This window comes from Talaromyces amestolkiae (assembly GCF_001896365.1).
Source record: "Talaromyces amestolkiae strain CIB chromosome Unknown scaffold5.1, whole genome shotgun sequence".
NCBI classification, from domain to species: Eukaryota; Fungi; Ascomycota; class Eurotiomycetes; order Eurotiales; family Trichocomaceae; genus Talaromyces; species Talaromyces amestolkiae.
The window spans coordinates 763,871-789,179 of record NW_024468041.1 but is presented as its reverse complement, the minus strand read 5'-3'; the positions used below and the strand labels follow the sequence as shown (position 1 = coordinate 789,179).

General features: G+C 45.7%; 3 protein-coding genes across 3 annotated transcripts; 2 read left to right on the top strand and 1 right to left on the bottom strand.

The window, feature by feature from the left end:
* Nucleotides 1-1,719: 1,719 nt before the first annotated feature.
* Nucleotides 1,720-5,453, top strand: BHQ10_003373 (uncharacterized protein; the record flags this gene model as incomplete). Its single annotated transcript, XM_040875622.1, has 2 exons — nucleotides 1,720-5,281; nucleotides 5,347-5,453. The coding sequence occupies 2 exons, from the start codon at nucleotides 1,720-1,722 to the stop codon at nucleotides 5,451-5,453; spliced, it is 3,669 nt and encodes a 1,222-aa protein (XP_040731877.1).
* Nucleotides 5,454-6,636: 1,183 nt separating this feature from the next.
* BHQ10_003372 (uncharacterized protein) lies at nucleotides 6,637-9,417 on the bottom strand (the record flags this gene model as incomplete). The annotated part of the gene is made up of 3 exons (XM_040875621.1): nucleotides 6,637-7,585; nucleotides 7,929-8,949; nucleotides 9,012-9,417. 3 exons carry the CDS (start codon nucleotides 9,415-9,417, stop codon nucleotides 6,637-6,639), a joined length of 2,376 nt encoding a protein of 791 aa, XP_040731876.1.
* Nucleotides 9,418-15,777: 6,360 nt separating this feature from the next.
* On the top strand, nucleotides 15,778-17,546 carry BHQ10_003371 (uncharacterized protein; the record flags this gene model as incomplete). The annotated part of the gene is made up of 4 exons (XM_040875620.1): nucleotides 15,778-15,990; nucleotides 16,043-16,521; nucleotides 16,574-16,911; nucleotides 16,966-17,546. The coding sequence occupies 4 exons, from the start codon at nucleotides 15,778-15,780 to the stop codon at nucleotides 17,544-17,546; spliced, it is 1,611 nt and encodes a 536-aa protein (XP_040731875.1).
* Nucleotides 17,547-25,309: the final 7,763 nt, after the last annotated feature.

Here is a 25,309-nt window from a genome sequence, read left to right as displayed (position 1 = left end):
CTTAGTACGGGGTCTGCTTGTTCATCTGTCGGGTACGTTAGGTAAAACTATTCAGTCAAGACCCAAACTCACCAATCTTCGATGAACACACTTTGTGATCGAGCATCAGTCTCATCCTCAACCCCTTGGCTGGCAACGCGCCACCTTCAGAGTCATGATTCATACGACTTGGAGAGGGATTTGGATTATGGCAGTGGCGTCAAAACTGTTGACGTACCGGCAGTGTCTCTCACTGCCGACGGGTTGGTCTACAAAGAGATCTGCAGTGGACAATTGGCGGCTTGCCGTATGGTATATGCCCACTATCGATCTCTATTTCTGATTGATATGTACGTAGGTAGATGCGTATGAAACCTCACAAGATAGATGAAGTCATGAACTTTCCAGGCGCCAAGAGCAGAAATATTGATCAATCTGAGACCCTGTGATGGCGCTATTCCGTATTAGAGACTGCTATTTCGGGTCTTGAATAACGTGATCGAGAATCCTAGATCTGATTGGTCACAAGCGGACCAAAGCTTGGACCAGAGTGCTCTCACAGTAAACGGCCCCATCGCAGCCGTCGGTTCAACCAATCATAACTATCAAACCAATGTGAGCCCGGCTAGTGCCGAAAGGTCCCATTTTCTAAGCAGGTTATTGGCTGATTGGTGGGGAGCCTGGGCAGACAACAAATAAACATGTCTCGATCAGAGTGAATAGTCGGGATGGCAGGCACAACAGCTTCGATACTAAATGCCATAATAGACCAGCTCTTGAGGACAATATTATGTGATTTGGGTTTTTTGTATGCCGAACGAAAGCAATTCTCATGGAATCGTAGCGCTGCGTATAACAAGTCAAAATCGTAGACGTCAAAGCGGGCTGTTCCTTGCTTTTGTTGTGCCAAGTCCCGTGTTTGCTACGGCACACTTTTGACACCCACAGCGCCTCCCCTGATTGCTTGCATCGTGGCCTCAGGCCGCAATGTCTTATTATGGTCAAGCAAAATCAAGCCTCTTTCACTACCGTAGCAACTCGAGTGTACACTGACACTCACTTCTACCACTTCCTCTCGCTCACCCCTCCGTCAGCAGCACAAGCCTGCACCATCGCTCGCTTTCATCTCCCTGTCATATCAATTTTCCTTGCATCCAGAATAAGGAATCAAGTGGGCGGGACTCATCGAATTATCGCCGCTCGCTGGGTTTTCTCCTGTTGTACATACCGATACATAGCATACATACAACAGCACACGACGCCCGTTGCTGCTTCGCTTTCGGTTCTTCTCGTTCGCTCGCTTCAAATCATATTCGATTAATTCGCATTTTCCTTCGCTATTACTATCCACCACTTTGTCGGTCGGCTGGTTTTGTTATTCGGAACGCCGTGCTACGATTTATCTGTTACATCCATCGTGCCTGCTCTCGACGGCTCTAATCAATCAGCGCTTACTGCCATACGAGTTTCTGCATATTGCATTAGGAACGGTTTTCGGAATATACTTGTTTGCACCGGTCAATAGCCGAACTCTGGGGCTCTAATGTCTGCAGCGTTGAGACTTTGATTTTATTTATTTTGAAGGTGAAGTAGAAGGGTTTTATCTGCTTCTACGAAATAATTACTGTTCCAGCGGACACAGGGCGGGTCAAAACGTGGTAAGAGATCGATCGCACTCGACGTTCCGTGGAATGTGGAACAGAATTGACATTTTCGAATAGACTCCGGAAGCATTCCATCATGTCGCTTCCGCAACGACCAACCAACGCTCCATCCTCGCGACGCGAAGATAGTCAGCCCGGATTTAGAGAATCGTCTCGACGCCGCCGCCGCGATATCGAATCCGGCACATTCACCGAGGTTCCCCCATCACCATACACCCCTACATCCCCTCGACGGTCTCATGGCAGACATGTCTCTCATTCCTCCTCGCGAGGAGGACCGCCTACACGCGGGTCACCTACCACCGACTTGGGCAGGAAAAGATCGCTTGTTCGTCCGGAGCGAAACCAGATAGGTCCCGACCATCCCAATTACCATTATGCGCAGTATGCCCAGAGCCATAACATGGCCACATATCCGTCGACAACCGGTCACGATCCCGTTCTTGATAACCCCGAAGATGCCGAGACTACCGGAAGTACCGAGAGCTCTCTCAAGACAGGCTCCAAGGCGCACGCATATGCCCTCGAAGGAAATCTGAACAAGCCTATGGAACGAGTCGAGCCTGCTCCAAGCTCGCGCAACAAGAAGAAGAAGCTCTACCGAAAAGGGTCCAAAAAGCACATCGAGTCGGAGGAGAAACGTCAACAAAAGGTTCGCGAACACGTTCCTGCCCCTAGCCCGTGGTACGCCTACTGTGTGCTCGTCACTTTCTGGGCTCCCGATATGGTAATGGCGTGCATGGGTATGAGGAAAGCGGAACAACGTCGGGCATGGCGTGAAAAGATGGGCTTGATCAGCCTGATCCTGTTGGTATGTACCTTTGTCGGTTTCTTGACTTTTGGATTCACCCAGGTTGTCTGTGGTACAACAAAAACACGTATAGCTGCTGGTCACGTCGATTCCGGTTACATGATCTTTCACGGCGAGGCTTATGACCTTTCAAATTCAAAGCATCCAGCTGCTTACGGAGTGCCTCAAGACTCCAATGTCCTGTACGACTTGCCAGTGAAGTACTCCGGAAAGGACGGTAGCTTCTTGTTTCAGAATGTCAATGGTGCGTGTAAGGATATTATCACTCTCGCCGATGGTTCCGATATTCCCACCAACAGTAAAGGCGAGCTCGCCTGGTACTTCCCCTGTCAGACCTACAATCAAGACGGATCAGATTACAAGACAAACGAAACTGCTACACCGTATCTGGGATATATGTGCCATCTTTCGAGCGAAGCACGAAATGACTTTTACTCGCTGAGCAGCTCCGGCGATGTCTACTTTACGTGGGACGATCTGGGAAACAAGTCTCGCAATCTCATCGTGTACTCGGGCGATGTTCTCGATCTTGACTTGCTCACTTACCTCAATTCTAGCCAAGTGTCTTTTCCTTCATTATTCACGGAGATGCAGAGCAACACTGAGATCCGAGGTACCGACGTCACCTATGCGTTCCAGACATCTGAGGACAAGCGTGTCGCAAAATGCTTGTCTCAGATCATTCGAGTTGGGTCGATTGATACCAAAACCATCGGTTGCATTGCATCTCAGGTCGTGCTGTATGTCTCGCTGGTCTTCATTCTTTCCATCGTCGCGGCGAGATTTTCCATGGCTCTGTTCTTCCACTGGTTCTTGTCCAAAAAGTACGCTGCCAATCGTTCATCAATGACACTGGATCGTCGAGCTCGTGCACAACAAATTGAGGATTGGACGGAGGATATTTATCGCCCTGCTCCACGTCTCGCTGATCCTCCAGTTCCTGAGAAGATGGCGAGGAAGCGCGCAAGCTTCCTGCCAACCACGTCGCGCTTCTCCAGTCCATATGCAGTCGGAGGCGGCAGAGTCAAGGCTCAACCGACAACAATGGCCAGTCAAAATTCCTCGTCTCGTCTTGTTCCTACTGCGAATGGCTCAAACTCGATGTACAAATTGAGTGGAAACAGTAGTAATGGGTCATTGAGCGTGGATGCAATCTCCCGACACAATGCTGCCGCTGCAGATAGCCGAACGAGTTTGATGATTTCGCAGTACGACCAAAGGCACTCGACTGTTGTTGGCTCAAGTGAAGGCCCCGCTGGTTTCATCCATGAAAATGTTGTTCCGCAGCCACCGCCCGAATGGCAGCCATTTGGGTTCCCTCTGGCGCATACTCTATGTTTGGTCACTTGCTACTCCGAAGGTGAGGAAGGTATTCGTTCCACTCTGGATTCGATTGCTTTGACGGATTATCCCAACAGCCACAAGACCATCTTGGTTATCTGTGACGGTATCATCAAGGGTAAAGGTGAAGAAATGTCTACCCCTGATTACGTGCTTGGTATGATGCGTGACCATGTTATTCCACCTGATGAGGTTCAACCATACTCGTATGTAGCTGTCGCATCCGGCTCCAAGAGACACAACATGGCCAAGATCTATGCCGGATTCTATGACTACGGACAGACGTCCATCATTCCTCCCGAGAAACAGCAACGCGTCCCGATGCTTGTCGTTGTCAAATGCGGTACACCGGCCGAGGCAAAGGCTTCCAAACCTGGTAACCGTGGAAAACGTGATAGTCAGATTATCCTTATGTCCTTTTTGCAAAAGGTCATGTTTGACGAGCGTATGACTGAGCTTGAATTTGAAATGTTCAATGGATTCTGGAATATTACTGGCATATCACCTGACTACTATGAAATCATCCTCATGGTTGACGCCGATACGAAAGTGTTCCCAGATAGTCTTACTCACATGGTATCGGCGATGGTCAAGGATCCAGATATTATGGGTCTATGTGGTGAAACCAAGATTGCCAACAAGACTCAGAGTTGGGTTACCATGATCCAGGTGTTTGAATACTACATTTCTCACCATCAATCCAAGGCTTTCGAGTCTGTCTTTGGTGGTGTCACTTGTTTGCCTGGTTGTTTCTCCATGTACCGTATCAAAGCGCCCAAGGGTGGCCAGAACTACTGGGTCCCTATCTTGGCCAATCCGGATATCGTTGAGCACTACTCTGAAAATGTCGTGGACACTCTCCACAAGAAGAACTTGCTCCTGCTTGGTGAGGATCGTTACCTGACAACTCTGATGTTGAAAACCTTCCCCAAGCGTAAGCAGGTCTTTGTGCCTCAAGCGGTCTGCAAAACAACCGTCCCCGACAGCTTCATGGTCCTCTTGTCCCAACGTCGTCGTTGGATCAACAGTACCGTCCACAACCTCTTCGAGCTGTGCTTCGTGCGCGATCTGTGCGGTACATTCTGTTTCAGCATGCAATTCGTCGTCTTCATCGACATGATCGGTTCTCTCGTTCTCCCCGCCGCTATCTCATTCACATTCTACGTCGTCGTCAAATCCATCGTCTCCAAACCCGTCCAAGTCATTCCACTGGTCCTCCTGGCTCTGATCTTGGGTCTCCCTGGTGTTTTGATCATCGTCACTGCCAACAGATGGGTCTACGTCCTCTGGATGCTTATTTACCTTCTCTCGCTACCTGTATGGAACTTTGTTCTGCCGGTATACGCATTCTGGAAATTCGACGACTTTAGTTGGGGAGATACGCGAAAGACGGCTGGCGATACCGGCAAGGGCGGCCATGGTGAAGCCGAGGGTGAATTTGATAGTAGCAAGATTACGATGAAGCGCTGGCGCGATTTTGAGAAAGGTACCCCTTCCCCCTTCTCCGTCATTTCTACCAAGCTGTCCCAAAACTAACGTAATCTGTGATAGAACGACGCCTAAACATGAGCGCGGCCCACGGCCTACCACCACCAAACTCTATGCCTGCAGCGGCATACACCTACCCTGGTGGCTACGATGCGTACTCGGACTACTAAACCGCCATACTTGTAACTTCTTGTTTTCTGCTTCTCATTTAGGACAATCTCTATATATATATATGTTCTATCTATACTGGCTTTTTTTGATATTTTGTTGCAGAATTTCAGTGTTTCAATGTATGATCCTTGAATACTAAAATTACCTTGTGTATGTGTGTACCATGGGATGGCGTTGAGAAAGGGGCGATGACTTATGGATCGGTTTATTATCTAATTTTATTTTAGTTTATTTGTGCCTTGTCGGTTGGTTGTGTGATGTAGCTGCCGTATATTAGTTTAGATGCTTGCAAAGTGTTCAATATTGTAATTGGCCATTGGGTTTTCCATGTTGTTGAGGTCGTCAGCGAAGAACCATCTATGTAATCAACGACGTCTATGAGTTCATGCCCGACGCACCCTTCTATAAACTCTCGAAGCAGCACGCTAAATCCCCCAGCATTGAAACATCGTCCTATCGCACCTCATCAGATAATATGTCTCGATATCATTCAGCCCGTTGGCCAAGGCTTGTCTGTGACATGCATCTATCCAGCACACCCAAGTACCCTAAAACCCGCGACGCAACAACGTCCGCAAAATCATCAATTTCATACAAACCCCATGGTCTTAGCCCAGCCAGCTCCAACGATATAGTTTTCCATCACTCGTCCTGTCGACCGATTTCTTCAAAGTATTGGGCGAGGAGTTGATACATCTGACGTTGCCCGCACTTTGTTTGTCACTCGGCTATGATCTCCTGTTTCGAGCCGGATTTGAAGTATGGATGACTGGCCTAGGAGATGCTGTGTGAGCAGTGTCCATGCACCCCAGAAGGGTCGGTGATAGAGGTATCGCAAGGAGAAACTGTCTTTGAAATGCTTATGGATGCTTTGGTCAATGACATCGATCATGCCACTCAATGGCAAGACGATTGCATCGGCACTGACCTGCCTTAAATCACACTACAATTCCCTTAGTTATAAACAGTCCAGTGTAGAGTAATGTAGCATTTCTCAAAGCCACTCTTCAAAACACAATCAAATACTATTTGAATAGTTCATGTAACATGACTGGAGACTAGTTCAACCTCTTCTTATAGACAGACGCCTCGTTTCTGTGCTGCGCTCGCAGCGGCCACTATGCCCTCAACTTGGTCTTGGTAAACGAGTTTGCCATCGAGGGATATATAAAAAATGCTCTGCTAGCTAACTTTATCCCAATAAGCGGTCATGTTTTCCCAGGTAATGAAATCTAGAACTCTCTGTCTACTCTCTGTGTTGGGGAGTTCAGATTCCATCTCATCCTCAAACATGCGTTGTAGTTTGTGCCTTGCAAAGTGGCACATCATTGCCACATCGTCCACGGACAAATCAATTCCGTCTGCACGAACTGCCCAGACGTTCCCAATGTCTCTATTCCAGGACGCGGGCACCCAACCCCAGTCGTCTCTGGTAGGATTGGTACCCATCATTAAAAACGCAGCATTTTCATTGTCTTCCACCATAGTGGAATTATGCAAACCCGGCGGATTATGGAAGAACTCACTGCCTGAGTCCTTCCATAACATCAGAGGCATGCCAAGGCAACAAGAAATAGGCGAGATAGATCCTTCGCCCAGGGCAACCCGGTTTGCTCCAGTGACGTCGACGGCAACAAAGGGGTTTGATCCATGAATATTAATTTCGCCGTCACAGCAAATCTTTACGCCGCGAACGGTTGTTGGGGCGCGATGATGCAGATCTGGAACGCTTTCCTTTATATGCGTGTTTCGATAGCTTATCAGGTAGTCCATCAAGTGTCGAAAGTCAGCTAGGGTTATGTCAGCATAGTCTTCATGATGAACCCCTCGTAGAGCAATCATAGGACCACGATATTCATGCGGGGTCGGGGATGTGCATGATGCTGCCACAGAAGCTAAAACACTTCTATTCGTAATCGATCCATCAATCAAATAAGCTTCGCGATGTATCAAGCAGACACAGTATCCCTCCTTATACGGTGAATAGGCTGCAAACCCAGCCCCCAGGTTGCGAGACCGTACTGGGTTATGTTCGATGCGCATTACGCCTTTGACAGGGTTGTCCTTTCCGAGAAAGGGAAAAGGGGCAATCTCTGTCCAGCTGACGCCGTCCTCCTTGTCATATTGGCGCCTACATGGAATCCACCTCAAATATGGTTTGTCTGAGTCAACCGGAAATATTATGGCCCTTTTGTGTTCCAAAGTCGGTCTATCAGGCTGAATAGCGAATTTTTTGCAGAGCAACTTATGTGAAGAAAAATCACTTTTCTGGCAGTCTTTGGAACAATAGGATATGCTCCAACACTTCGTGCAGCGCAATCCTGGTCTGGTGTTACACATCACACAACAATCTTCCGGTTCGAAATTTTCAATCGGGCAATATCTTGGTTCTGTTGATGGGACAATACCTTCGCTATACAGTGTGATGCTTAGTTACCTATTCAGTATCTGCTGATAAAGAAAAGCAAGCTCACGTTATCAGCATCTCCTTGCGTTGAGCTGTCTGCTTCTCATTGAAGAGCCGCACTTCCTCCTGTCTCTGCTGCCATTCTTGTAAAGTCAACTGCGAAAAGCTTGAAACTATGCCAGATTGCATGACATTCGGGGCGGTATGCTTTTGCCCGCCGTGCATCGAATCTTGGACAACCCCTCGAATGCGAGCTACAAGATTCTTCTCTAAACTTTCAATGGCGACCTGTGTAGTAGACGACCTTGGGCCAGGCACAGCCCAAGCAGGATAGCAAATACCATGCCTTCCACGTGTTACAATTGGATTTGGCAACGCGCTCAGAAAGATTTCACAAAGCAAGCAGGTCTTTTTACTGCATCCAAAGTAGTTCAGAGTAGGCTGAGGTGCAGACCCATCGTTACAGTGCAATACTAGTTGCATCTCGGCATGCAGAGTAGATGACTTTGCACAGGTCATTTCAAAAACTTGGCTCGACGAAAGAAGGCTTTCAGGTGTAGATCCCAGCCCTAGTCGATCCCACGCCTCGGTTATTCCAACCACATATTTCACATCCAAAGTCATCTTAGGTTTCAGCGGAACTAGTGAAAGCTTACAATTTTGGAACTGCAGCTCTCGGGTAGCCAGTGATCTCATTAATCGGCAATCGACCAGCGGCCTGGCAATGAAATTTAGCATGCTCCAGAGCTTCGAGCCGAGCTGTGGACCAAAAGCGTGTGACAGTAAGTCTCGGAATCGTTCAAAATTGAGGCAATTGTATGCTTGTTGGACTATCAGATGCCTACACTTGATGGCTCCCTCATCGGCTGGATTATATTGCAGGATAAGATCCTTCATAATTGTCCAAACCTCAAATGCAGACTCCTGCCCGAGACTGCATTGAGGTGTCTTGTCCAACAATTTCTGGTCTGTCTTTCGCAAATTTTGAATCTTGTCAATCCAGTAATCCACCCGACGGCAGTTGTAGTCTAGAAGTTTGAGCTCGGAGTCGGTGAGGAGACTTGCATTTTCGTCTGTCCCTGTCTCAGCTGTTATGTTTCAGTAAGCGGGCTTTCAATTACCCAACAATGAGACCAAATTTGTCTCCTACCTCCAGAATTGCCAGCCAGATACTCCTCCAAAATGTTACAACAAACCACAGCCTGACTATCGGAAATAAACCCGTCATTCCTTGCAATATTCACCTCAACTCTATCTTCTTCTTCACGCAAGGCGGTTGCCGTAACATCGTCCCAACCCTTCCACGGCGACAGCAGCTGCGCAATACAGTCTAGGAATTTCTGGCGGACTGAGTCTCGAGGACCCGATAAGATCACCGTTTTCTCTGACTCGTAGTCCATTTCGCACTCTTCTGAATCGTCTGTGTTGTTATCATATTTGGCGTGATCATTGACATCGAGCAGCTCCTCATGGTTTCGGTTTTTTGTGAGATAGGAGAGGATGTGCGCTGCCCACACGACGCGTGCAATGCATTCTTCCGGCGAGAGATCTGGCATACTTTGCGGCTCGGCCTTACTGTGGAAAGTATATACGCAAAATAGCTCTTATTTCATGAACAAACTTATATCATTCCTGTTACCTCGTTCGCTCAGCTTTTTGAAATAGGTGGGACCGTTGCACATATACCTTGGATTACTAGAAGGAACACATTATTAAATATTCCAAGGTTGCGATAACATGACACACCCGACTATCTGGAAGCTGACGTTCTATTATACGACTTCCAATCAACTCTCTATCTACATTAATCCCTGTATCTTACCCCTCTCATGGTTGTGACGTGTCACGTCTTCTGAGCGCAGTTAATTACAGAGGTGTAGAATAAAGTCAAAAATAAGGCTCTTGAAGTTTATTTCAAACTCGATTATATGCCTTGGCACATTGAGATGATCTCTCAGCAATTGACGTAGATTTATTTGGGTTCGTCGGCCGCATTGTAGTACCTAGAGGAATTACAAGTTGCGCCATAGCCGCTGTCTGCACCCACTTTGGGCATGAGGCTGAGAAGCCTAAGCGGAATAAGTAATGAAATGTTCAAAATATGGGGTTTGGATTTTTAGATTTCTTGAAACAATACGGATGAGGAGATTCAGACTCGTAAAGGCCGAGGACTCAACGCCTTTAAAGAAAAATATTGACTACTTATACAGTATGCTACAGTACGTTTAAAGCAACAAGTAGATCTTCTAGGGTGTTAATTGGAAATGCGAGATGCATCACAACTAGTACCACTGTCTGCAGCCATTGAGGGTTGTTCGAACGTGCATGTTGTGCAACGTGTAGGCTACAATGCACTATTCCATAGACTTGGGTATGAGTGAGACATTTAACCCAATATTAGATACCCTGGTGTATGCTACTATGCATGATATGTAGGTCAAGAATGGAAGACTGAACTTTTAATCAATGGGGTGCAAAAGCGCCGAATCATGGGATTGTTTTTCCGACGGTTTATCGGTGCCTATATGGACCAGTTACATTGATTCATCCTTAGCACGGACTTTTACAAGTGCAGATCACCACACGGAAAGTAATATAACCCTCCTCCCGCAATGGCTCTCGATTGAGAGACACTGCTCTTATAAACATTTTGTCATGTCCAGTTTGCAAGTGACAGATTTATTTCCCTCCTGACTACTCTACATTGACGTCTATACCCCTAAAGCCTTGGGAACCCTGCAGTGTGCGCGCTAAGGCCTTAAGGTGGTGGCAGAATAGATAGACTATTCTATGTACAGGCAGCTTTTGGATACTTAAGATAGCTCAGGTACTTAAGCTCAGGTTCGGGTAATTGAGCCTAGCTGGCAACTGAGCTCAAAATTGCTCACTGCGGGGTTCAGCGGAATCTTTGTCCGTGAATTATTTCGTACTAGTACATATTATTGTGCATTAAAAAGCCTTCATTTTTGTTAGGTATCACTGGCAAGTTTGGCGCCGAGATGCAGACCACATTTTGGGGAGGGCGAGGTGCCACATCTAGAGCCTCTCCTACCAATCATCATTCAAGTCTTCATTTCTTGATATACCATGCATATGCTAGGATATTAAAAATCGATTTAAATGTCTCACTCCATACCCTATGAGGAATAGCATATATCAGCCTCAACTCTCGCTTGCTGCACTCTCCACTCGATGAACCTCCGCAGAATCTGAAAGGCTAACACAACATACTACTTAGAGCTATCATTCAACACTAAAAGTTATCTCATCTGGTGACTGACCTATGAAAGTGTGAGTAAGCGAGCTAAACTGGTAACGCGCACTGGCTGCTGGCTGCAGGGTCTGAATGGGACCACTTGTTCTGATCCTATGACCCACTGTCAAACATTGCAACCGAGTGCATAAATGTAACGAAAATTTCCTAATACAAAAACAATCAGCGTGTAGGATTGATTTGACGGAGGTCCTATAAATCATTCAAGTAGAGCAATGCAGGAAGGAAGAGCATACATGGGCTATGATTTGATATATAAAGATCTGGCTAGCCCACTTGATCATAATTTAAGTTACTTAACTCATAGAATATAAAGAACTTAAAGCCATGTGCGTAGTAGGGGCTAAGGGTTAGGCCTTAAGACGAGCATAGTATAAAATTTTGACTAATTAGATGATGCACAATATCTGTGCTTTTCAAATATCAGTCATGTAGAATGTAGGAAAAGAGGAAGGGTCTATATGCATTCTGAATTAGCAGTTGACGCTGCTGCGTCGCTCTCAGCAGATATTTTCCCCCGAATAGAATATCTACCTATTTGGGCATGCCGTGCCTCAGCGGAATATCCTAAAATTGCACTTCCCCTCACCTGATCTGGATACAATATGAAGTCCACGAGCTCCACATAGCGAGCTAGTCAGGATGACCCTATGGAAGTGAAAGAGACGTGTCCGTCAATTAGAGCTGTTGTTTTTGGCTGTAGACTGTAGCATTTTGTACTTAAAGAAAATGTGTAGCATGTACGCTCACCCTGCAGCTTAAGCCTATAAAAGACTAAACTCCGTATTAGTGAAGGCCTCCCATGCAGTGACGATATGAATGTTGTAGCGACTAGGACCAAAGAAATTGTCCCTATATATTGTAGACCGGAAGCACCAGACGCCTGTCTGTTTCTACAATCCCTATTCGATAAGGCATCTGGTTCATCTGTACGCCTCACGATATCATCACGAACTAGCAATTTACGCTGCAATCGATCCTGGACCATCATACGTTCTTACTATGTGACAGAACAACCGGATAGAATTGATGTAACGTCAAGAAGTACAGGGACCAAGTTTGCTTGCCTCTCATAAAAGTATTTAAAGAGCGTAAATTCTCATTGATTTCATATTTCAGACACTGATTCTAACATCTAACAAGTTTGTTACCTGAGAAGTCATTTCACAATACTTGCAAGCAATCATGAAGCTTCTTTCTTCCTCTGCTCTGATGCAGCTCGCTCTTGGGATATTCTCTCTCAGAGTTGCAGCCAATTCAGATTACGCAGCAACCTGCCAGACAATTGAACTCTATCCAGCAGATAGCTACAATCCTCATTGGCTTCTTAGCGCAGATTGTAAGGAGCCATCGGGAATTTACAATCTCGGTACTGAAATTGCTATTGAGTCCTGTTTCGCAAACTATAATGGATATTTGGCTGCAGCACTAAAGTATGAGCACGATGTTTAGTTATTAAAGCAATGGCTAACTAACTGATTTCTAGTGGTGGATTTCCTGGAAGCTGTAATAGTATTTCACTCAGTGGCACTATCCTTTCGGCTAGCTGTAGGAATGAAGCCGGAAACTATGATTCTACTTCTATTGATACGAGTAAGTTTGGTTATATTCAGACTATTGCTCATTACTGATTATCTTATAGATGACTATATTGGAAATCAGAATGGCTTCATGAGGTGCTTTGACCAGAGTGGTTTTTGAGTGTCAGTACGCACATTAAGGATGAAACTCGTGTGCAAGTGCGCGCCATTGACGTGTGATTGATGCGTACATTGGTGCATGTTGGTGGAAGGACTTGTGTGGGATTGGTGTGGAAGCAAAGTTTTAGCAGATGGGATTCGTGAGAGGCTTGGAAAAGTCGGACTTGGGAGAAGTTGATGTTTGGGAGATTTTGGAATCTGTCACGGACCAACATCCACCCTATTTATAGCAGCGGTGTGTCGAGATACATTAGGTTGGTTGAACCCCATACAGGTTTCCTGGGTCATGGTAGGGTTATTTGAGTAAACAAAGTATGAAACAGTTGATCGGTACTTGGAAGTCTTGACGTAAGATAGCGGTCCCCTGAGGTACAGTCTGGTGCCAGTACCAATTGGAATAGACTAAGGCTACTATCTTACAAGAAGAGGGATAGTTAGTTCCAAGGCTATAAAATAGATAAAAATATATTGCTTTATACGGAGTATACTCGCTGTAAACGCTCGTTTCTTGTTCCGTTCTGTGTGTTCCTAGTGCGACTCTAGACAGCGGTGCGATTCCCCCGAGTTTCTGATTATGATTGGTAGGTATCATTTCATCTACAGACATAAGATTGACGCAGGATAAATTGAACATAATGCAGAATTACTAATCAGTTTGTAACAACATAAGACTCTGTTTATCACTATTATCGATTGAATTATAGACACTGTCTGGAAGAAATACATATTAGACATATTGGTCCTAGGCAGAGTCCATAGCTCAATGATCTCCGTGAAGGGGACGTACCGTTCGACCAGTAAAAATGCTTTCACGTTGCAAACCAAGCCCAGCAGCAGTCTTGCTTTGCCCTAATCTGTATTAGGCGTACAGATAAACCATGACTACTATCCTGTATCGATAGATCACATGTGGTCTACCTTACCAAATACTTGAATAGAGCACACCGTAGAAATTGTATAGAAAGCTATTGGCAACAATATGAATACTGAACTCAGACCACATAAGAAAAATCACTTGCCTCTAAAAAGCCTTATGTTGGTTCTAAACAGTCCGAGAACACGGCTCGGATTGGTCAAGGCACTTCTCATAAACCTGCAGGTTTGAGTTGGTTAAATTGCTTGATTAAACTAGTGCCTTGAATGTGCATACGTGGTGTCCTGAGAAGGCACAACAGCGAGCGGTTCTATAGAAAAAAAGATCGAGATGATCTGTTTCAGAAGGCCTTTGCTGCTGTGGGTGACTGTCCTTTAAGGATCAACTCGACTTCATATCCTCGCTGATGTAAGGCATTGGCCAATATTTAGCAAGCCTATAACCCCGTGCTCTGTTCCAACTAGTTTGTGTATTTGATTGTTCCATATTTTTCATATATATGAGAGCAACATCTGGCTAACGTACAGACGTCTTGGTGTATTTGGCTTCACGGTATAGCCGTTGAGTTGAGTCGCCGGATACCTGACAGCTTAAAAGATTACGTTAGTAATTACTGAAATTATCCGGAAGCAAGCTGCTGCTCAGCCGTCTGTTCCTTGGTATAGCTAACAGGAGCGGTTATTTACCTTCTAGTGGTGTGGTGCCAAATACCTGGGCCGTTACTTGGCCAGTGAGAACCTTGCTATAATGAGCAGACCCTGGACATCCTGCATACGTATGAGGGAACATATGGAATGACCTGAAAAGCGTAGAGCAATTAGATTATAGAACACTTCTCTACTTTAGTTGGTCTTGGTTAATGGCTCTGATCAGATTAGGCGTGTTTGTCTCCAGATTCGGGGAAGGCCCATGGAATGGATGTTCATTGGAGAATGCAGCAAGCGATAGTTAGGGTTGCCATACACTATTCCGTGAAAGGTGCGAAGTGAGACATTTAATTCAATTCTAAACAACCTACAGAATGAAGACAGAAACAGTAATTGGTGGGAGAGGCTCTAGACAGCGCTCGGATTTGCTGTATGTGCCATGTGGTGTACAACATGTGGTCTTCGCCTTGGCGAACCAATGAAGGACAAAACCTCAAAAAACAAGACTTTTCTATACGAAAGAGTACGGAGTAAGTCACGGACCGGGATCCTGGGCCGAGTAAACTTCCCAATCGGCTAGGCTCAATTAACCGAAACTGAGCTTAATTACTTGAGCTTTAAGCCCTGCAATTACTTGAGCTTAACATTTATCCGAGGGCTGACTGTAGGTTGGTGGCGCCTACTAGCAGACCTTGCTCCCGGAACTATGGCCAAGGTTAAAATCAGGGGCAAAAGATGCCATCAAATTATCAGAACGCAAGGGATCTGACCCCAGAGGCGATTAGGATAGAATCCGAGCAATGCTTGGACCTCCGGATTCCAGAAGCCCAGATGACCTTTCAAGAAGAAGCAGAAACGACGCGTGGCCTTTCCCCCGCTTTACCCCGGCATATTTCAGACCGGCTAATAAAGAGTCATCATCGAAGGGAGACTGGGGATCTAACTGAGTGCGGAAATTGAAAACCGGCACCAACTCGCCCCGCGAATGACAGTGCGGGGAAACACAGCGAGTGGAACCGATGAATCTGCTCCCGGCTAGTTTATAATTACTCCGCTCAACATAAGTGAAATTGCACCAATCACACGCAGACGCCCAGAGCAACTCGGGAAGAAATGCACCGACTTGCGGTACGGCTAATAAGAAGCTTGGTTGGAGGGATGGAGAAGGCGAATGCGACGTCGCGAATGCTACCGTGGTGGGCGGAACAATGAATCCTTACCCCAATCATGGGCAATCCATGGAGATGTTGGGTTGTGGAGGTCAGAAGTCCGGAGCAAACTTTACTCAATTCAGTTTAGATCCGTTGTACCATCACGCGCGTGTTGGCTGCAGGGATAAAAAAGAGCTGACACCCCCCAGCTGTGCCTGCCTCTTTTCCCGTTCTCACGTTCTTTCAACATTTCTTCCAAAAATCGTCAACATGGCTACCGTCGTCAGTGAGAAGCCGAACTCGCCATTGGAGCTCGAGGAGCAGCCCAAGGGCGGGCCTGTATACGATGTCGGCGAAAAGTCCGACTTCGACAGAGCGGGCGCCTTGAATGCTGAAGATATCGAGCACAAAATGAGTGTGCTCCAAGCTGTCAAGGCTTATCCCGCTGCCAGTTGGTGGGCGTTCGTCATGTCATGTACCATTGTAAGTTCTTGCCCATGAACGGCAGATGATTATATCTCTAACGGTGCGATAGATCATGGAGTCATACTGCGTTTTCCTGATGGGACAATTCATAGCCACATACCAATTTGCTAAGGATTTTGGGGTAATCAGCAATGTTACCAATCAACCTATCATTGTAGCTTCGTGGCAGTCAGCATTTCAGTGCAGCGGTCCCGTCGGTGCTTTCATCGGTGTGTTCATCGCAGGTCCCATTACCAGTCGGATTGGTTATCGATGGGCAACCATTGGCGGCCTCATGTTTTTGAACGCTTTCATTTTCATCTTCTATTTCGGCAACAGCCAGGGCATGTTTTTCGCGGCCCAGATCCTAGAAGGTATCCCTTGGGGTATTTTCATCGCCAATGCACCCGCCTACTGTGCCGAGATTGTGCCATTGAGATTGAGAGCTCCAGCGACCCAGATGTTGCAGATGTTCTGGGCTATTGGCTCGATCATTGTCGGCGGKATCACTTACCACTACCAGTCCAAGCTGGACTCCTCAGCATACAGGTTTGTTCGCTACATGTACCACCAAGGTGTACTCTGCTAATAGTGATATCAGAGTTCCCATTGCACTTCAGTGGATGTTCCCAACCCCTCTCGCTATTCTACTCTTCTTGGCGCCTGAATCACCCTGGTGGCTCGTACGAAAGGGTCGTCTCGCTGAGGCCGAGAAGGCTGTCAAGCGTCTTGGACGCGCGAGCTCCAATGATAACCCTGCTGACGCAGTCGCCATGATGCGCCGAACGATCGAGCTTGAGGCGACTGAGAAGAAGCCCAGTCTCGTTGAATTGTGGAAGGGTACCGATCTTTACCGCACATTGATTGTGTGCGGTGTATACGCATCCCAGAATTTAACTGGTAACCTGATTGCTAACCAGGCTGTTTTCTTTTTCAAACGTGAGTCCTATCATTTCGTGCAGCCTCATACATGAAATACTAACATCACCTCAGAGGCCGGCATGGCTGACAACACCGCATTTGCACTTGGTCTCATTACTTCTGCCCTCCAGTGGATCATGGTCATGGTCTCTTGGGTCCTCACCACATACCTCGGCCGACGCACCATTTATGTCTATGGTCAATTCATCAACTGTGCATTCTTGGTCGCGCTCGGTATTGCGGCTTCGGTTGGCACGAGCATTGCGGCTAGCAATGCGCAAGCGTCACTCGGCTTGATCGTCTCCGTCCTGTTCTGTTTGGGMCCCGCCCCTGCCTCATGGGTCATCATCGGCGAGACACCTTCCGTTCGTCTCAGACCCCTGACAACTGGTATCGGACGAGGTGCTTACTACTTGGTCAACATTCCTTGCATCTTCCTTTCCAGCTACATGCTCAACTCTGACAAGTGGAACCTGGGCGGCAAGAGTGGCTATATCTGGGCTGGCACCGCCCTTTTCTGCTCTGTTATGTCTTGGCTCTTCATTCCTGAGATGAAGCACAGATCCTTCCGTGAGATTGACATCTTGTTCAAGCGACATGTCCCGGCTCGCAAATGGAAGGAAACAGTCGTTGAACTCAACGACGATGAGTAAATGGAACTTGCTTCTCGGGGGAGCCTGCGTGGCTGCTTGTGCAGGAAGTGGTAGAAGGGGCAACTTGTCTTGCAAGACAAGTTGAAGGGTGACAATCACGTCGGAATGTATGCTACAGTGTCAGCTTGCTTTCAGTATTTGATTTGGGTATCTGATCTAAAAAGCTAATACCACGCGAGCCACTGAGTATAAGAACCTGGGTGGTATGTTATATGACCAACTTGTATCATACTAGTTAGAAACTAGTGTTTTATTGGGAAGGTGCTATGTTATAGCAGTTAATAATACAACTAGTTATTTCTAGTAACATCTAAGCTTTCCTATCCTCGCCCGGATATTAGTGGACATTGGAACAAAGGACGACCTCCCAAGCCGTATTCATATAATAGTCATCCTTTCTCTTTCCATCGGGATCGATTCACTGTAATACATCGTCAAATCACTTCCCTTGAGCAGTACGTCCAGCCGCAGCATTAGATGCTTGGCGCAGACAGGCACCACTGCCTTCTAACTGCATTATACGTCTGATTCCTCTTGAAATTCCAAATCCACTTATTGGCGGGTGGCTCGATATTCAGACAACGAATGAGAGAATATATAAACAGCCTTCGCACTTTGCAAATTTCGCCAGCAAGCCGCCGTGTGTCATGCCGTATTACCAGCAAAGATTTGGTGCATCAGCAAGAACCAGAATGATTGACTACGTTTGAGATCAACGGAGAATTCTTTGCCGAGACAATGGGTATGTACCGCTCACGAAACCAATGATGTGCACCGACGCGGGGAGATATGCTGTATAATCGCGTCGGGTCAACGAATGCCGAGGATTGTCATCCCCTGGTAATCAGATAAACGTGGCGCATTCCCCGTTATAGTAGAGCCCATCAGGTTTTGGGTTAAGCCTCTCATAATTCGGGGTAATCATCTAGGTAAGAAATTGGGATTACTAGCTTTTCTTCAAGAGGAAGCAGTGGAAAGCGCGGCTTCATGGTCTTTTATTGGTTGTCGTGTTGATTATACTGTAAGTGGGTCTTCATGAGGTTAGTATAGTCGATGAGTTGATGCTAACTGGACATTTTATAGGTAGAGATATGAGGTAAAGATTGCGTTCGCTCATATTGGAGATTGCGAACAGTCATCTTCCAAGTGTTCCAAATCTTTTGACGTGCGATGCACAAAATCGGCCCGGATATGAAACTTCAAAGGCCTTTTGGTCGGAATGATACCACTCGATCCCCATTGCAACAAAAACATAGCATCAAGGTACTAACGACGATATTGTTGATTTAGAGGCGTGGAACGCTCCATCGGACGTTGACTTGGTGGCCCAATCCTATGAGTACTTGATCAGAGGTCCTCCCGAGTTTTGAAAAATCCAACAGCTTGCGAGTGTCAATCGATGAACAAGTTCTCAGTAGCATCGAAATGTTGGGCGTGGAATAACGAACTTTGAACAAGACGTGGAGGACTTTGAAGTTTCTCAGAGTTGGAGGCGCACAAGGATTAAAAAGACTCTAATAACATCAACAAATCTAATAGGAAAGATAAGGCATGCCCCATATTATAAAAACTGAAGGTCCTGTTCGTGGATTGAACATAAGCAGCCGTGGAGGCCGCCAATCACATACGCAATCTTTCGCAGCGAGCTGTGGTGGAGCACAGGTCATAATATTGATTATTGGACAAGTTGATATCTTGGAATGTTAAGTTCTTCAACATAAGGGGCCCTTGGTAGATGACATAGGTAGTAGCCAGAATCATCGGTATCATTTCAGGGTTGAGATTAGGTATTAGCGAATAGATATCTCTTGCCGATAGATCAATGTCTTTGGTATAGCTCGCCAAATTGGGCTCGTTCCTTGCTGTGTGACCATGTAAGCTATTTTCAGGGACAGGTCGATCTCCCTCAATGAAAAATGGTCCACTTTTCATGTGGGCGTGATCATACGATTGTTGCCACTTGGTTCCTGTTGCACTTGCGTAGTGCGTGATGACTAGCCTAGATGAGAATAAGTCAATTCCGATTGGGAGAAAATTTGCAATCAGCATTAACTCAATCTGTGAAACTAATGTATAGAGATGCTTTGGTCCTAGTGTATGAATAGCTGCTGCTGTAGAGCTAACCATGGAAGCAGAGTCTGGTGGTGTAATCACTGACTTGGTAGACAGAGAAGTTGTTAGACGTCTTCTTTTTGTTGGATGCCGAAGTCCGTTCATCTCCAATTTATGACTATGAAATGGGGCGTCTTGATGAGTTTGCCACCTCGAATAAGTGATGGAGTGTGTGCAGGGTGGAGGCAGCGTGTGCCTACGCGTACCTCTCAGACTGTGAGACTAATTGCCTGTATAACGCAGGATCCATTACAACTTCCAGTGGTTGATGGTCAAGGTACTGGAAGATCGGGGCATGCAATAGGTTGAGCCCCATAGTCAGCCTGTTCATATTGACTTGTCGCTGTATTTCAGTTATTGTATGGGGGATGTATCTCCGGTCTCCATAAAATCATCCATAGACAGTCCACATCTGATTGTAACTTTTATCTGTCGGATTTGAAGTAATAGGAAAATCAAAGGCATTCAAACATAGAATCATGACCTTGATTTGGTAAAGAACATGTAGCCATGATGCGGACATGAGGGCTATCAGATGAAGGAAAATATTTTCAATGGTATGTTGGCAGTCCCGTATTATTGTCAAAAGACTTCTCGCGAAGATTTGCACCTCGCGAAGTTCTAGCGACTTGAGATCGCGAAAGTTGTTATTCTGAATTTCCGGAAAGATTGTATAGGTGCCATTACCTTCCAGTGTGAGACAATACAGACCTGGCACACTTTAACTCAGAATATCAACGCCGATTAAAGAGTTGTCTGATTCCAGAATATGAAGATGTCGTAGATTAAAGAGAAGCTGGTTGGTTTCGTCACTAGTGTTGTGGGATAATTGCTCTAGAACGCGACTAGAATCGATGAGTCTCAGTTCTATCATATTTATAGGCCGCGCCCTGGCTAATGAGATGATGAGAGGTACAATGAACGTTCCAAAATAGTCTGTATACCCAGCTTCCCTAAATTTGATTACCGAGGTCTGTAAATTGGGAAATTTCTCCAAAATAAATGAGATATTGGTGATAACCTTCTCGGACAACCCGTAGTCTTCATTCTCCCCGGTTTCATCCTCCTCTTCCTCGTTATCTTCACACCACGACTGAAGAAGTCCACTGGTCATGATATCAAATTGTATGGTTTTGACCCTAGAAGCGTATTCACTGCTTGCCAAATCTCTGAATTTTGATAGAAAGAGAACTCGATTGTCTATTGATATTGTGACATGTTGAAATAAGAAGCGTGTCACACTGTGACGAAAAGCTAGATTGACTAAACTGATTTCCTTTAGATGGAGTCAATTTGTCTCTGAGTAAATGATTGATGTGTGTGGATTGTACCAAGAACTGTGTCGGTGGTATTCATCAGCGGACTGGACATGGGAGATGATCTATAAAGAGGATTGATCAGCTGTGAAATAAATCAAAATTGTTACAGGTAGTTACGTACCATATCCAATATCTCCATAGGTAGTTGATCCATTGTCTTGAGTGTTTCTTCCATGGGTGATTGATTCATTATCGTCAATGTTCATCCCGACACGATTCGGAGAGATGGAAGACGCGCGTCACAGAGTTTTTGAGTCAAAGAAAATCTCTCGCGAGATACTCAATGAGATAGCAGTGGGAGTGAACCTTTGAATGAGTGCCACGAGATCTTCATCACTCTATGATTCCAGCGTATTTTTCCAGCTGCACTGATGCTGCTCTCCATTTCTCTGTTTTGTTTCCGCATATGGTGGCTTGCATTGAGTAATCAAGAAAAGAATTTGCTGACCAACAGCATTGTGTTCAAAAGTATGGAAGTCGGAAATGCCCTTCCCTCCTCCGCCGAATTGCCTATGAAGGTCTTGAGGTCTTGTAATGTATCCATCCGTCACAGGATATTGCCAATTTAGTATAGCATCTCAGATGCCATACATGTGACTTTCGCTGCTGGTGGACCTCAGGGCATCAATCTCGCGCCGAATCGCATTAATTTCGGGGTACTAAGGATGATTAGAATTGTGATATCAACCCGATAGGCGATATTTGGTACTTACCTTTGTATGAGCAGGAGCAGCACTCAGAGACAAAATGCACCCACTATGCATACGACCATCATGTTTGGTATGTCGCGAAGTTGAGTAGATCCGAATATTGGTTGACCGTGACAAAAGGCAGTTTATACTGGACGATATAGTATGACAAGATATAGCTAGCAACGAGATTCACATATTATGAACATAATAGACACCGAGGGGCAGAAAAGAGAATTCGGCAAGAGGAGTAGAAAATGATGTAGAGAAAGACGGGGTTTGTAGTGGTTTTTATATTGGGGAGAACTGTGAAGGTGGGTCTGTTGACAACGCCCTGCAGGCGGGCGTCGGAGAGCAAACATTGGAAGCAGAGCAAATCTATCTCATAACCAATCAGTACAATAATGCTTTGATGTACCATTGTTGCCCGGGATTAGACAAGCAAACTACTTGCACAGCACAATATTACCAGAGCCAGCCATTGGCTTGTGCCCGTCATAAAAAGTAGCTTTTCAAACAACACAAACAAACCAATATCACCCCAAAGTATCAAATAGAGCCCCAAATCAATGGAAGGTTCAAGAACGATGACAAGCTCCTGAAAAAAAAAACAAACACCTGAAAGCATTTGCCCGGCACCGCCTGCCAAATAAAGAATAGCGACATCTTGGGCCGGGCCTCGTGCCACTGCTAGTAGGGATATTGATATAATGTTCCCTCGCCTGGGATAAGTATCCCTAGGCAATATCGTTACACAGTACGACAGCACAACATACTGTTTGTATACAGCAGTTTGCAGTTTCATAGTAACTACTAAAACTCTCTCTGTCTCTGAAACAAAAGCCAAGAATGTACTAGCAATCGTGGCTTGATCCGGAATAACCCTGGCTTGTGTAATTTTTCTTTTTGGATATTGCGCATTCACAGAATTGATACGATCGTAAATTACATGTATCGCTTCCCAGGCTGGGGTTCCTTAACATTTCCGAGTCCTGTCCATTCCTTGCCTCTACACTAAGCCACTGGAATATTAATACAGGATTATTCTATAGAATGGTAACCCGCCTTGCACGGTCACAGTTGAACTCATATGTGGTGTGCTAAGTACTTTGCAAAATCAGAATAACAACTTAAACTCTTCTCTTTTGTTATGAGCTGACCTCATGAAGAGTGTTCGGGCGAAGCTAACACGATCGCCTCATTGATTCGGCACCTGCTCGGGGCCTACACCTGCCGAAGCCCCTGTTTCCCTTTCATCATATAAACCTGTATACGCCTCCGGAACTTGTAGCTTCTCTTTCTCTTTCTTTTCCTCATGTTGTGATTTCTATTCGAGTATGCCCTTATTGTGAGTAGGCGGGACTAGCCCGTAACATCTTTGAACTAAAACAGTGCTAAGAATTGCTGAACATGTAGAAGTAGATTCGAAATAAACTTTGGCTCGTATCATGCAGTTATGGATTAATACTTATGATAATTGGTGTACAGTATCACTTCTGTGTGTTTTGGTACATTGCTTCACAGGATCCTACCCATCAAAGGACCTAAATACTTTTCGGCGCTTTCTTGACGCCACTTCCACAATCTAATCCATCCTAAGTTTAATCTAATTAATTCAGTAAATTCACAGATAAGACCAATGTGCCCCTCTTTGGCACAAAAAGCGGGGTTGGGTGCTCTTTAATAAAGCGTCATTCCCTAAAACGCTCAATCAAGAAACCACTGACCATATCCTATAATTTGTCAATTGCCACTAAAGGACCAAATTTATTCATCCTTGCTATGGACTCAACGCCTGCTACGGGGATTGATGTAGTTGATGCTGCGGCATCAAGTATTTCGTCCTCGTCGTCGATCTGTCCTCATTGCTTTAATAGCATCGACTTCCCTCCACAAGGAGGAACTCAAATCCATCCTACTATGATACCAAACTCGCATATCAGTATTGATGAGTTCAAAGATACGCTCAATGCTGCACTCGCAAAACCACTAAATCAAGGACACTACGATGAAGTAAAAGTGTTGTTATTGAATTGGGAGGCAAATGATATAGGGTTAAAGAGGCCGGAAGCAGGATCCCTGATTCTTGATGAGACGAAAATGCTGATGGAAGTCTTTCAGACGTATTACCGCTATGATACTGAACATTATTTAATCCCTTCTATGAACCCACAGACTAAGCTCCAGACGCGGCTGTCTATCACTATTGAAGGTCTTACCGATCAAAAATCAATGGGAAAGAAACCGCTTCTCATCTTGTACTACAATGGCCATGGTGCTATTAAGGATGGCAAACTCATTTGGTCTGCGTAAGTGTTCTTTGCTAAATATTCACTATATTAAGCTAAATTTAGAGTAGTCGTAAAGATTGGAAACTTGATGATTCACGGTATCCAGCTTTGACATGGTATGATTTGCAAGGGCCGTTGGAAAACGCGAAATTTGATGTCCTACTAATTTTGGATTGTTGCCACGCCGCTGGTGCCATCACAAAAGGTGTGGGTGGTACGATGGAAGTTCTCGCGGGCTGTAGTCGGGAAAGCACGGCAGGCGCACCAGGAGCAGGCTCTGTTCTTGGTTCTCCTTTTACCCACACACTAATCAACCATCTGAAAGAACAAGCCCAACGGCCAAACGGCTTGCTTATGACAGAGCTTCAGACTCTATTGAGTCTAGACAAAGTGCTCGAAAATCAATCTCCAATTCATGTCGTGCTCATGGGCCACTCTAGTCCAATAGTACTACGGCCGCTGTTCTCGGAAATTGAACTACAGGACATAGAATCCCGTGAAATTGTCTCAATCCAACCTGGATTGAAAGCTCTTCTCTCTGTCTCCTTACGAGGAGAGGTATATCCAGATATCGAACAATTCGTCCAGTGGCTAAATGCAAAACGCCTTGAAGAAGTGTATAGGATAAAGGTTGAATCTTTCAATATTGAAGCGTCTTTCGAGAGTTGCTCAACTCTCGTACTTATATCGTTACCTATCTCTATATGGGCGCAGCTACAACAGATGTCCGGGTTGTCCTTTGTCGGGTTTGTCAAATCAGCGAATTTTGCCACCAGTCATTGGCCTCCTACTTCATCTAAGACCCAGAACATTCCGCCAACAACAGGACAAATTGACGATAAAATCATTGATGTACCCCAAATTCCAGTTAAAGGCACATTTCAGGACCATCCAGACCAAAGCCTGAGTGATCTATGTTTACAACTAGGACGGCGATATGAAAGCACAGGCAGCACAGAAGATCTTGAAAAAGCACTCCAAGCGCTTCGTTTATCAGTTCAAATCACACCAGATGATTTTCCGGATCGAGCGCAGATGCTGAGCAATTTAGGCATACAACTAGGACGTCGATATAAACACACAGGTAGCGCAGAAGATCTTGAAGAAGCTATCCGAGTACTCCGCCTATCTATCGCAATCACACCAGATGATTTTCCGGATCGAGGGTGGATGCTGAGCAATTTAGGCATACAACTAGGACGTCGATATGCACGCACAGGTAGCGCAGAAGATCTTGAAGAAGCTATCCAAGTATCTCGCTCGTCACTTAAATCCACACCAAATAACCATCCTAACCGAGGATGGAGGCTGAGCAACTTAAGTTTACAGCTAGGACGTCGATATGAACACAC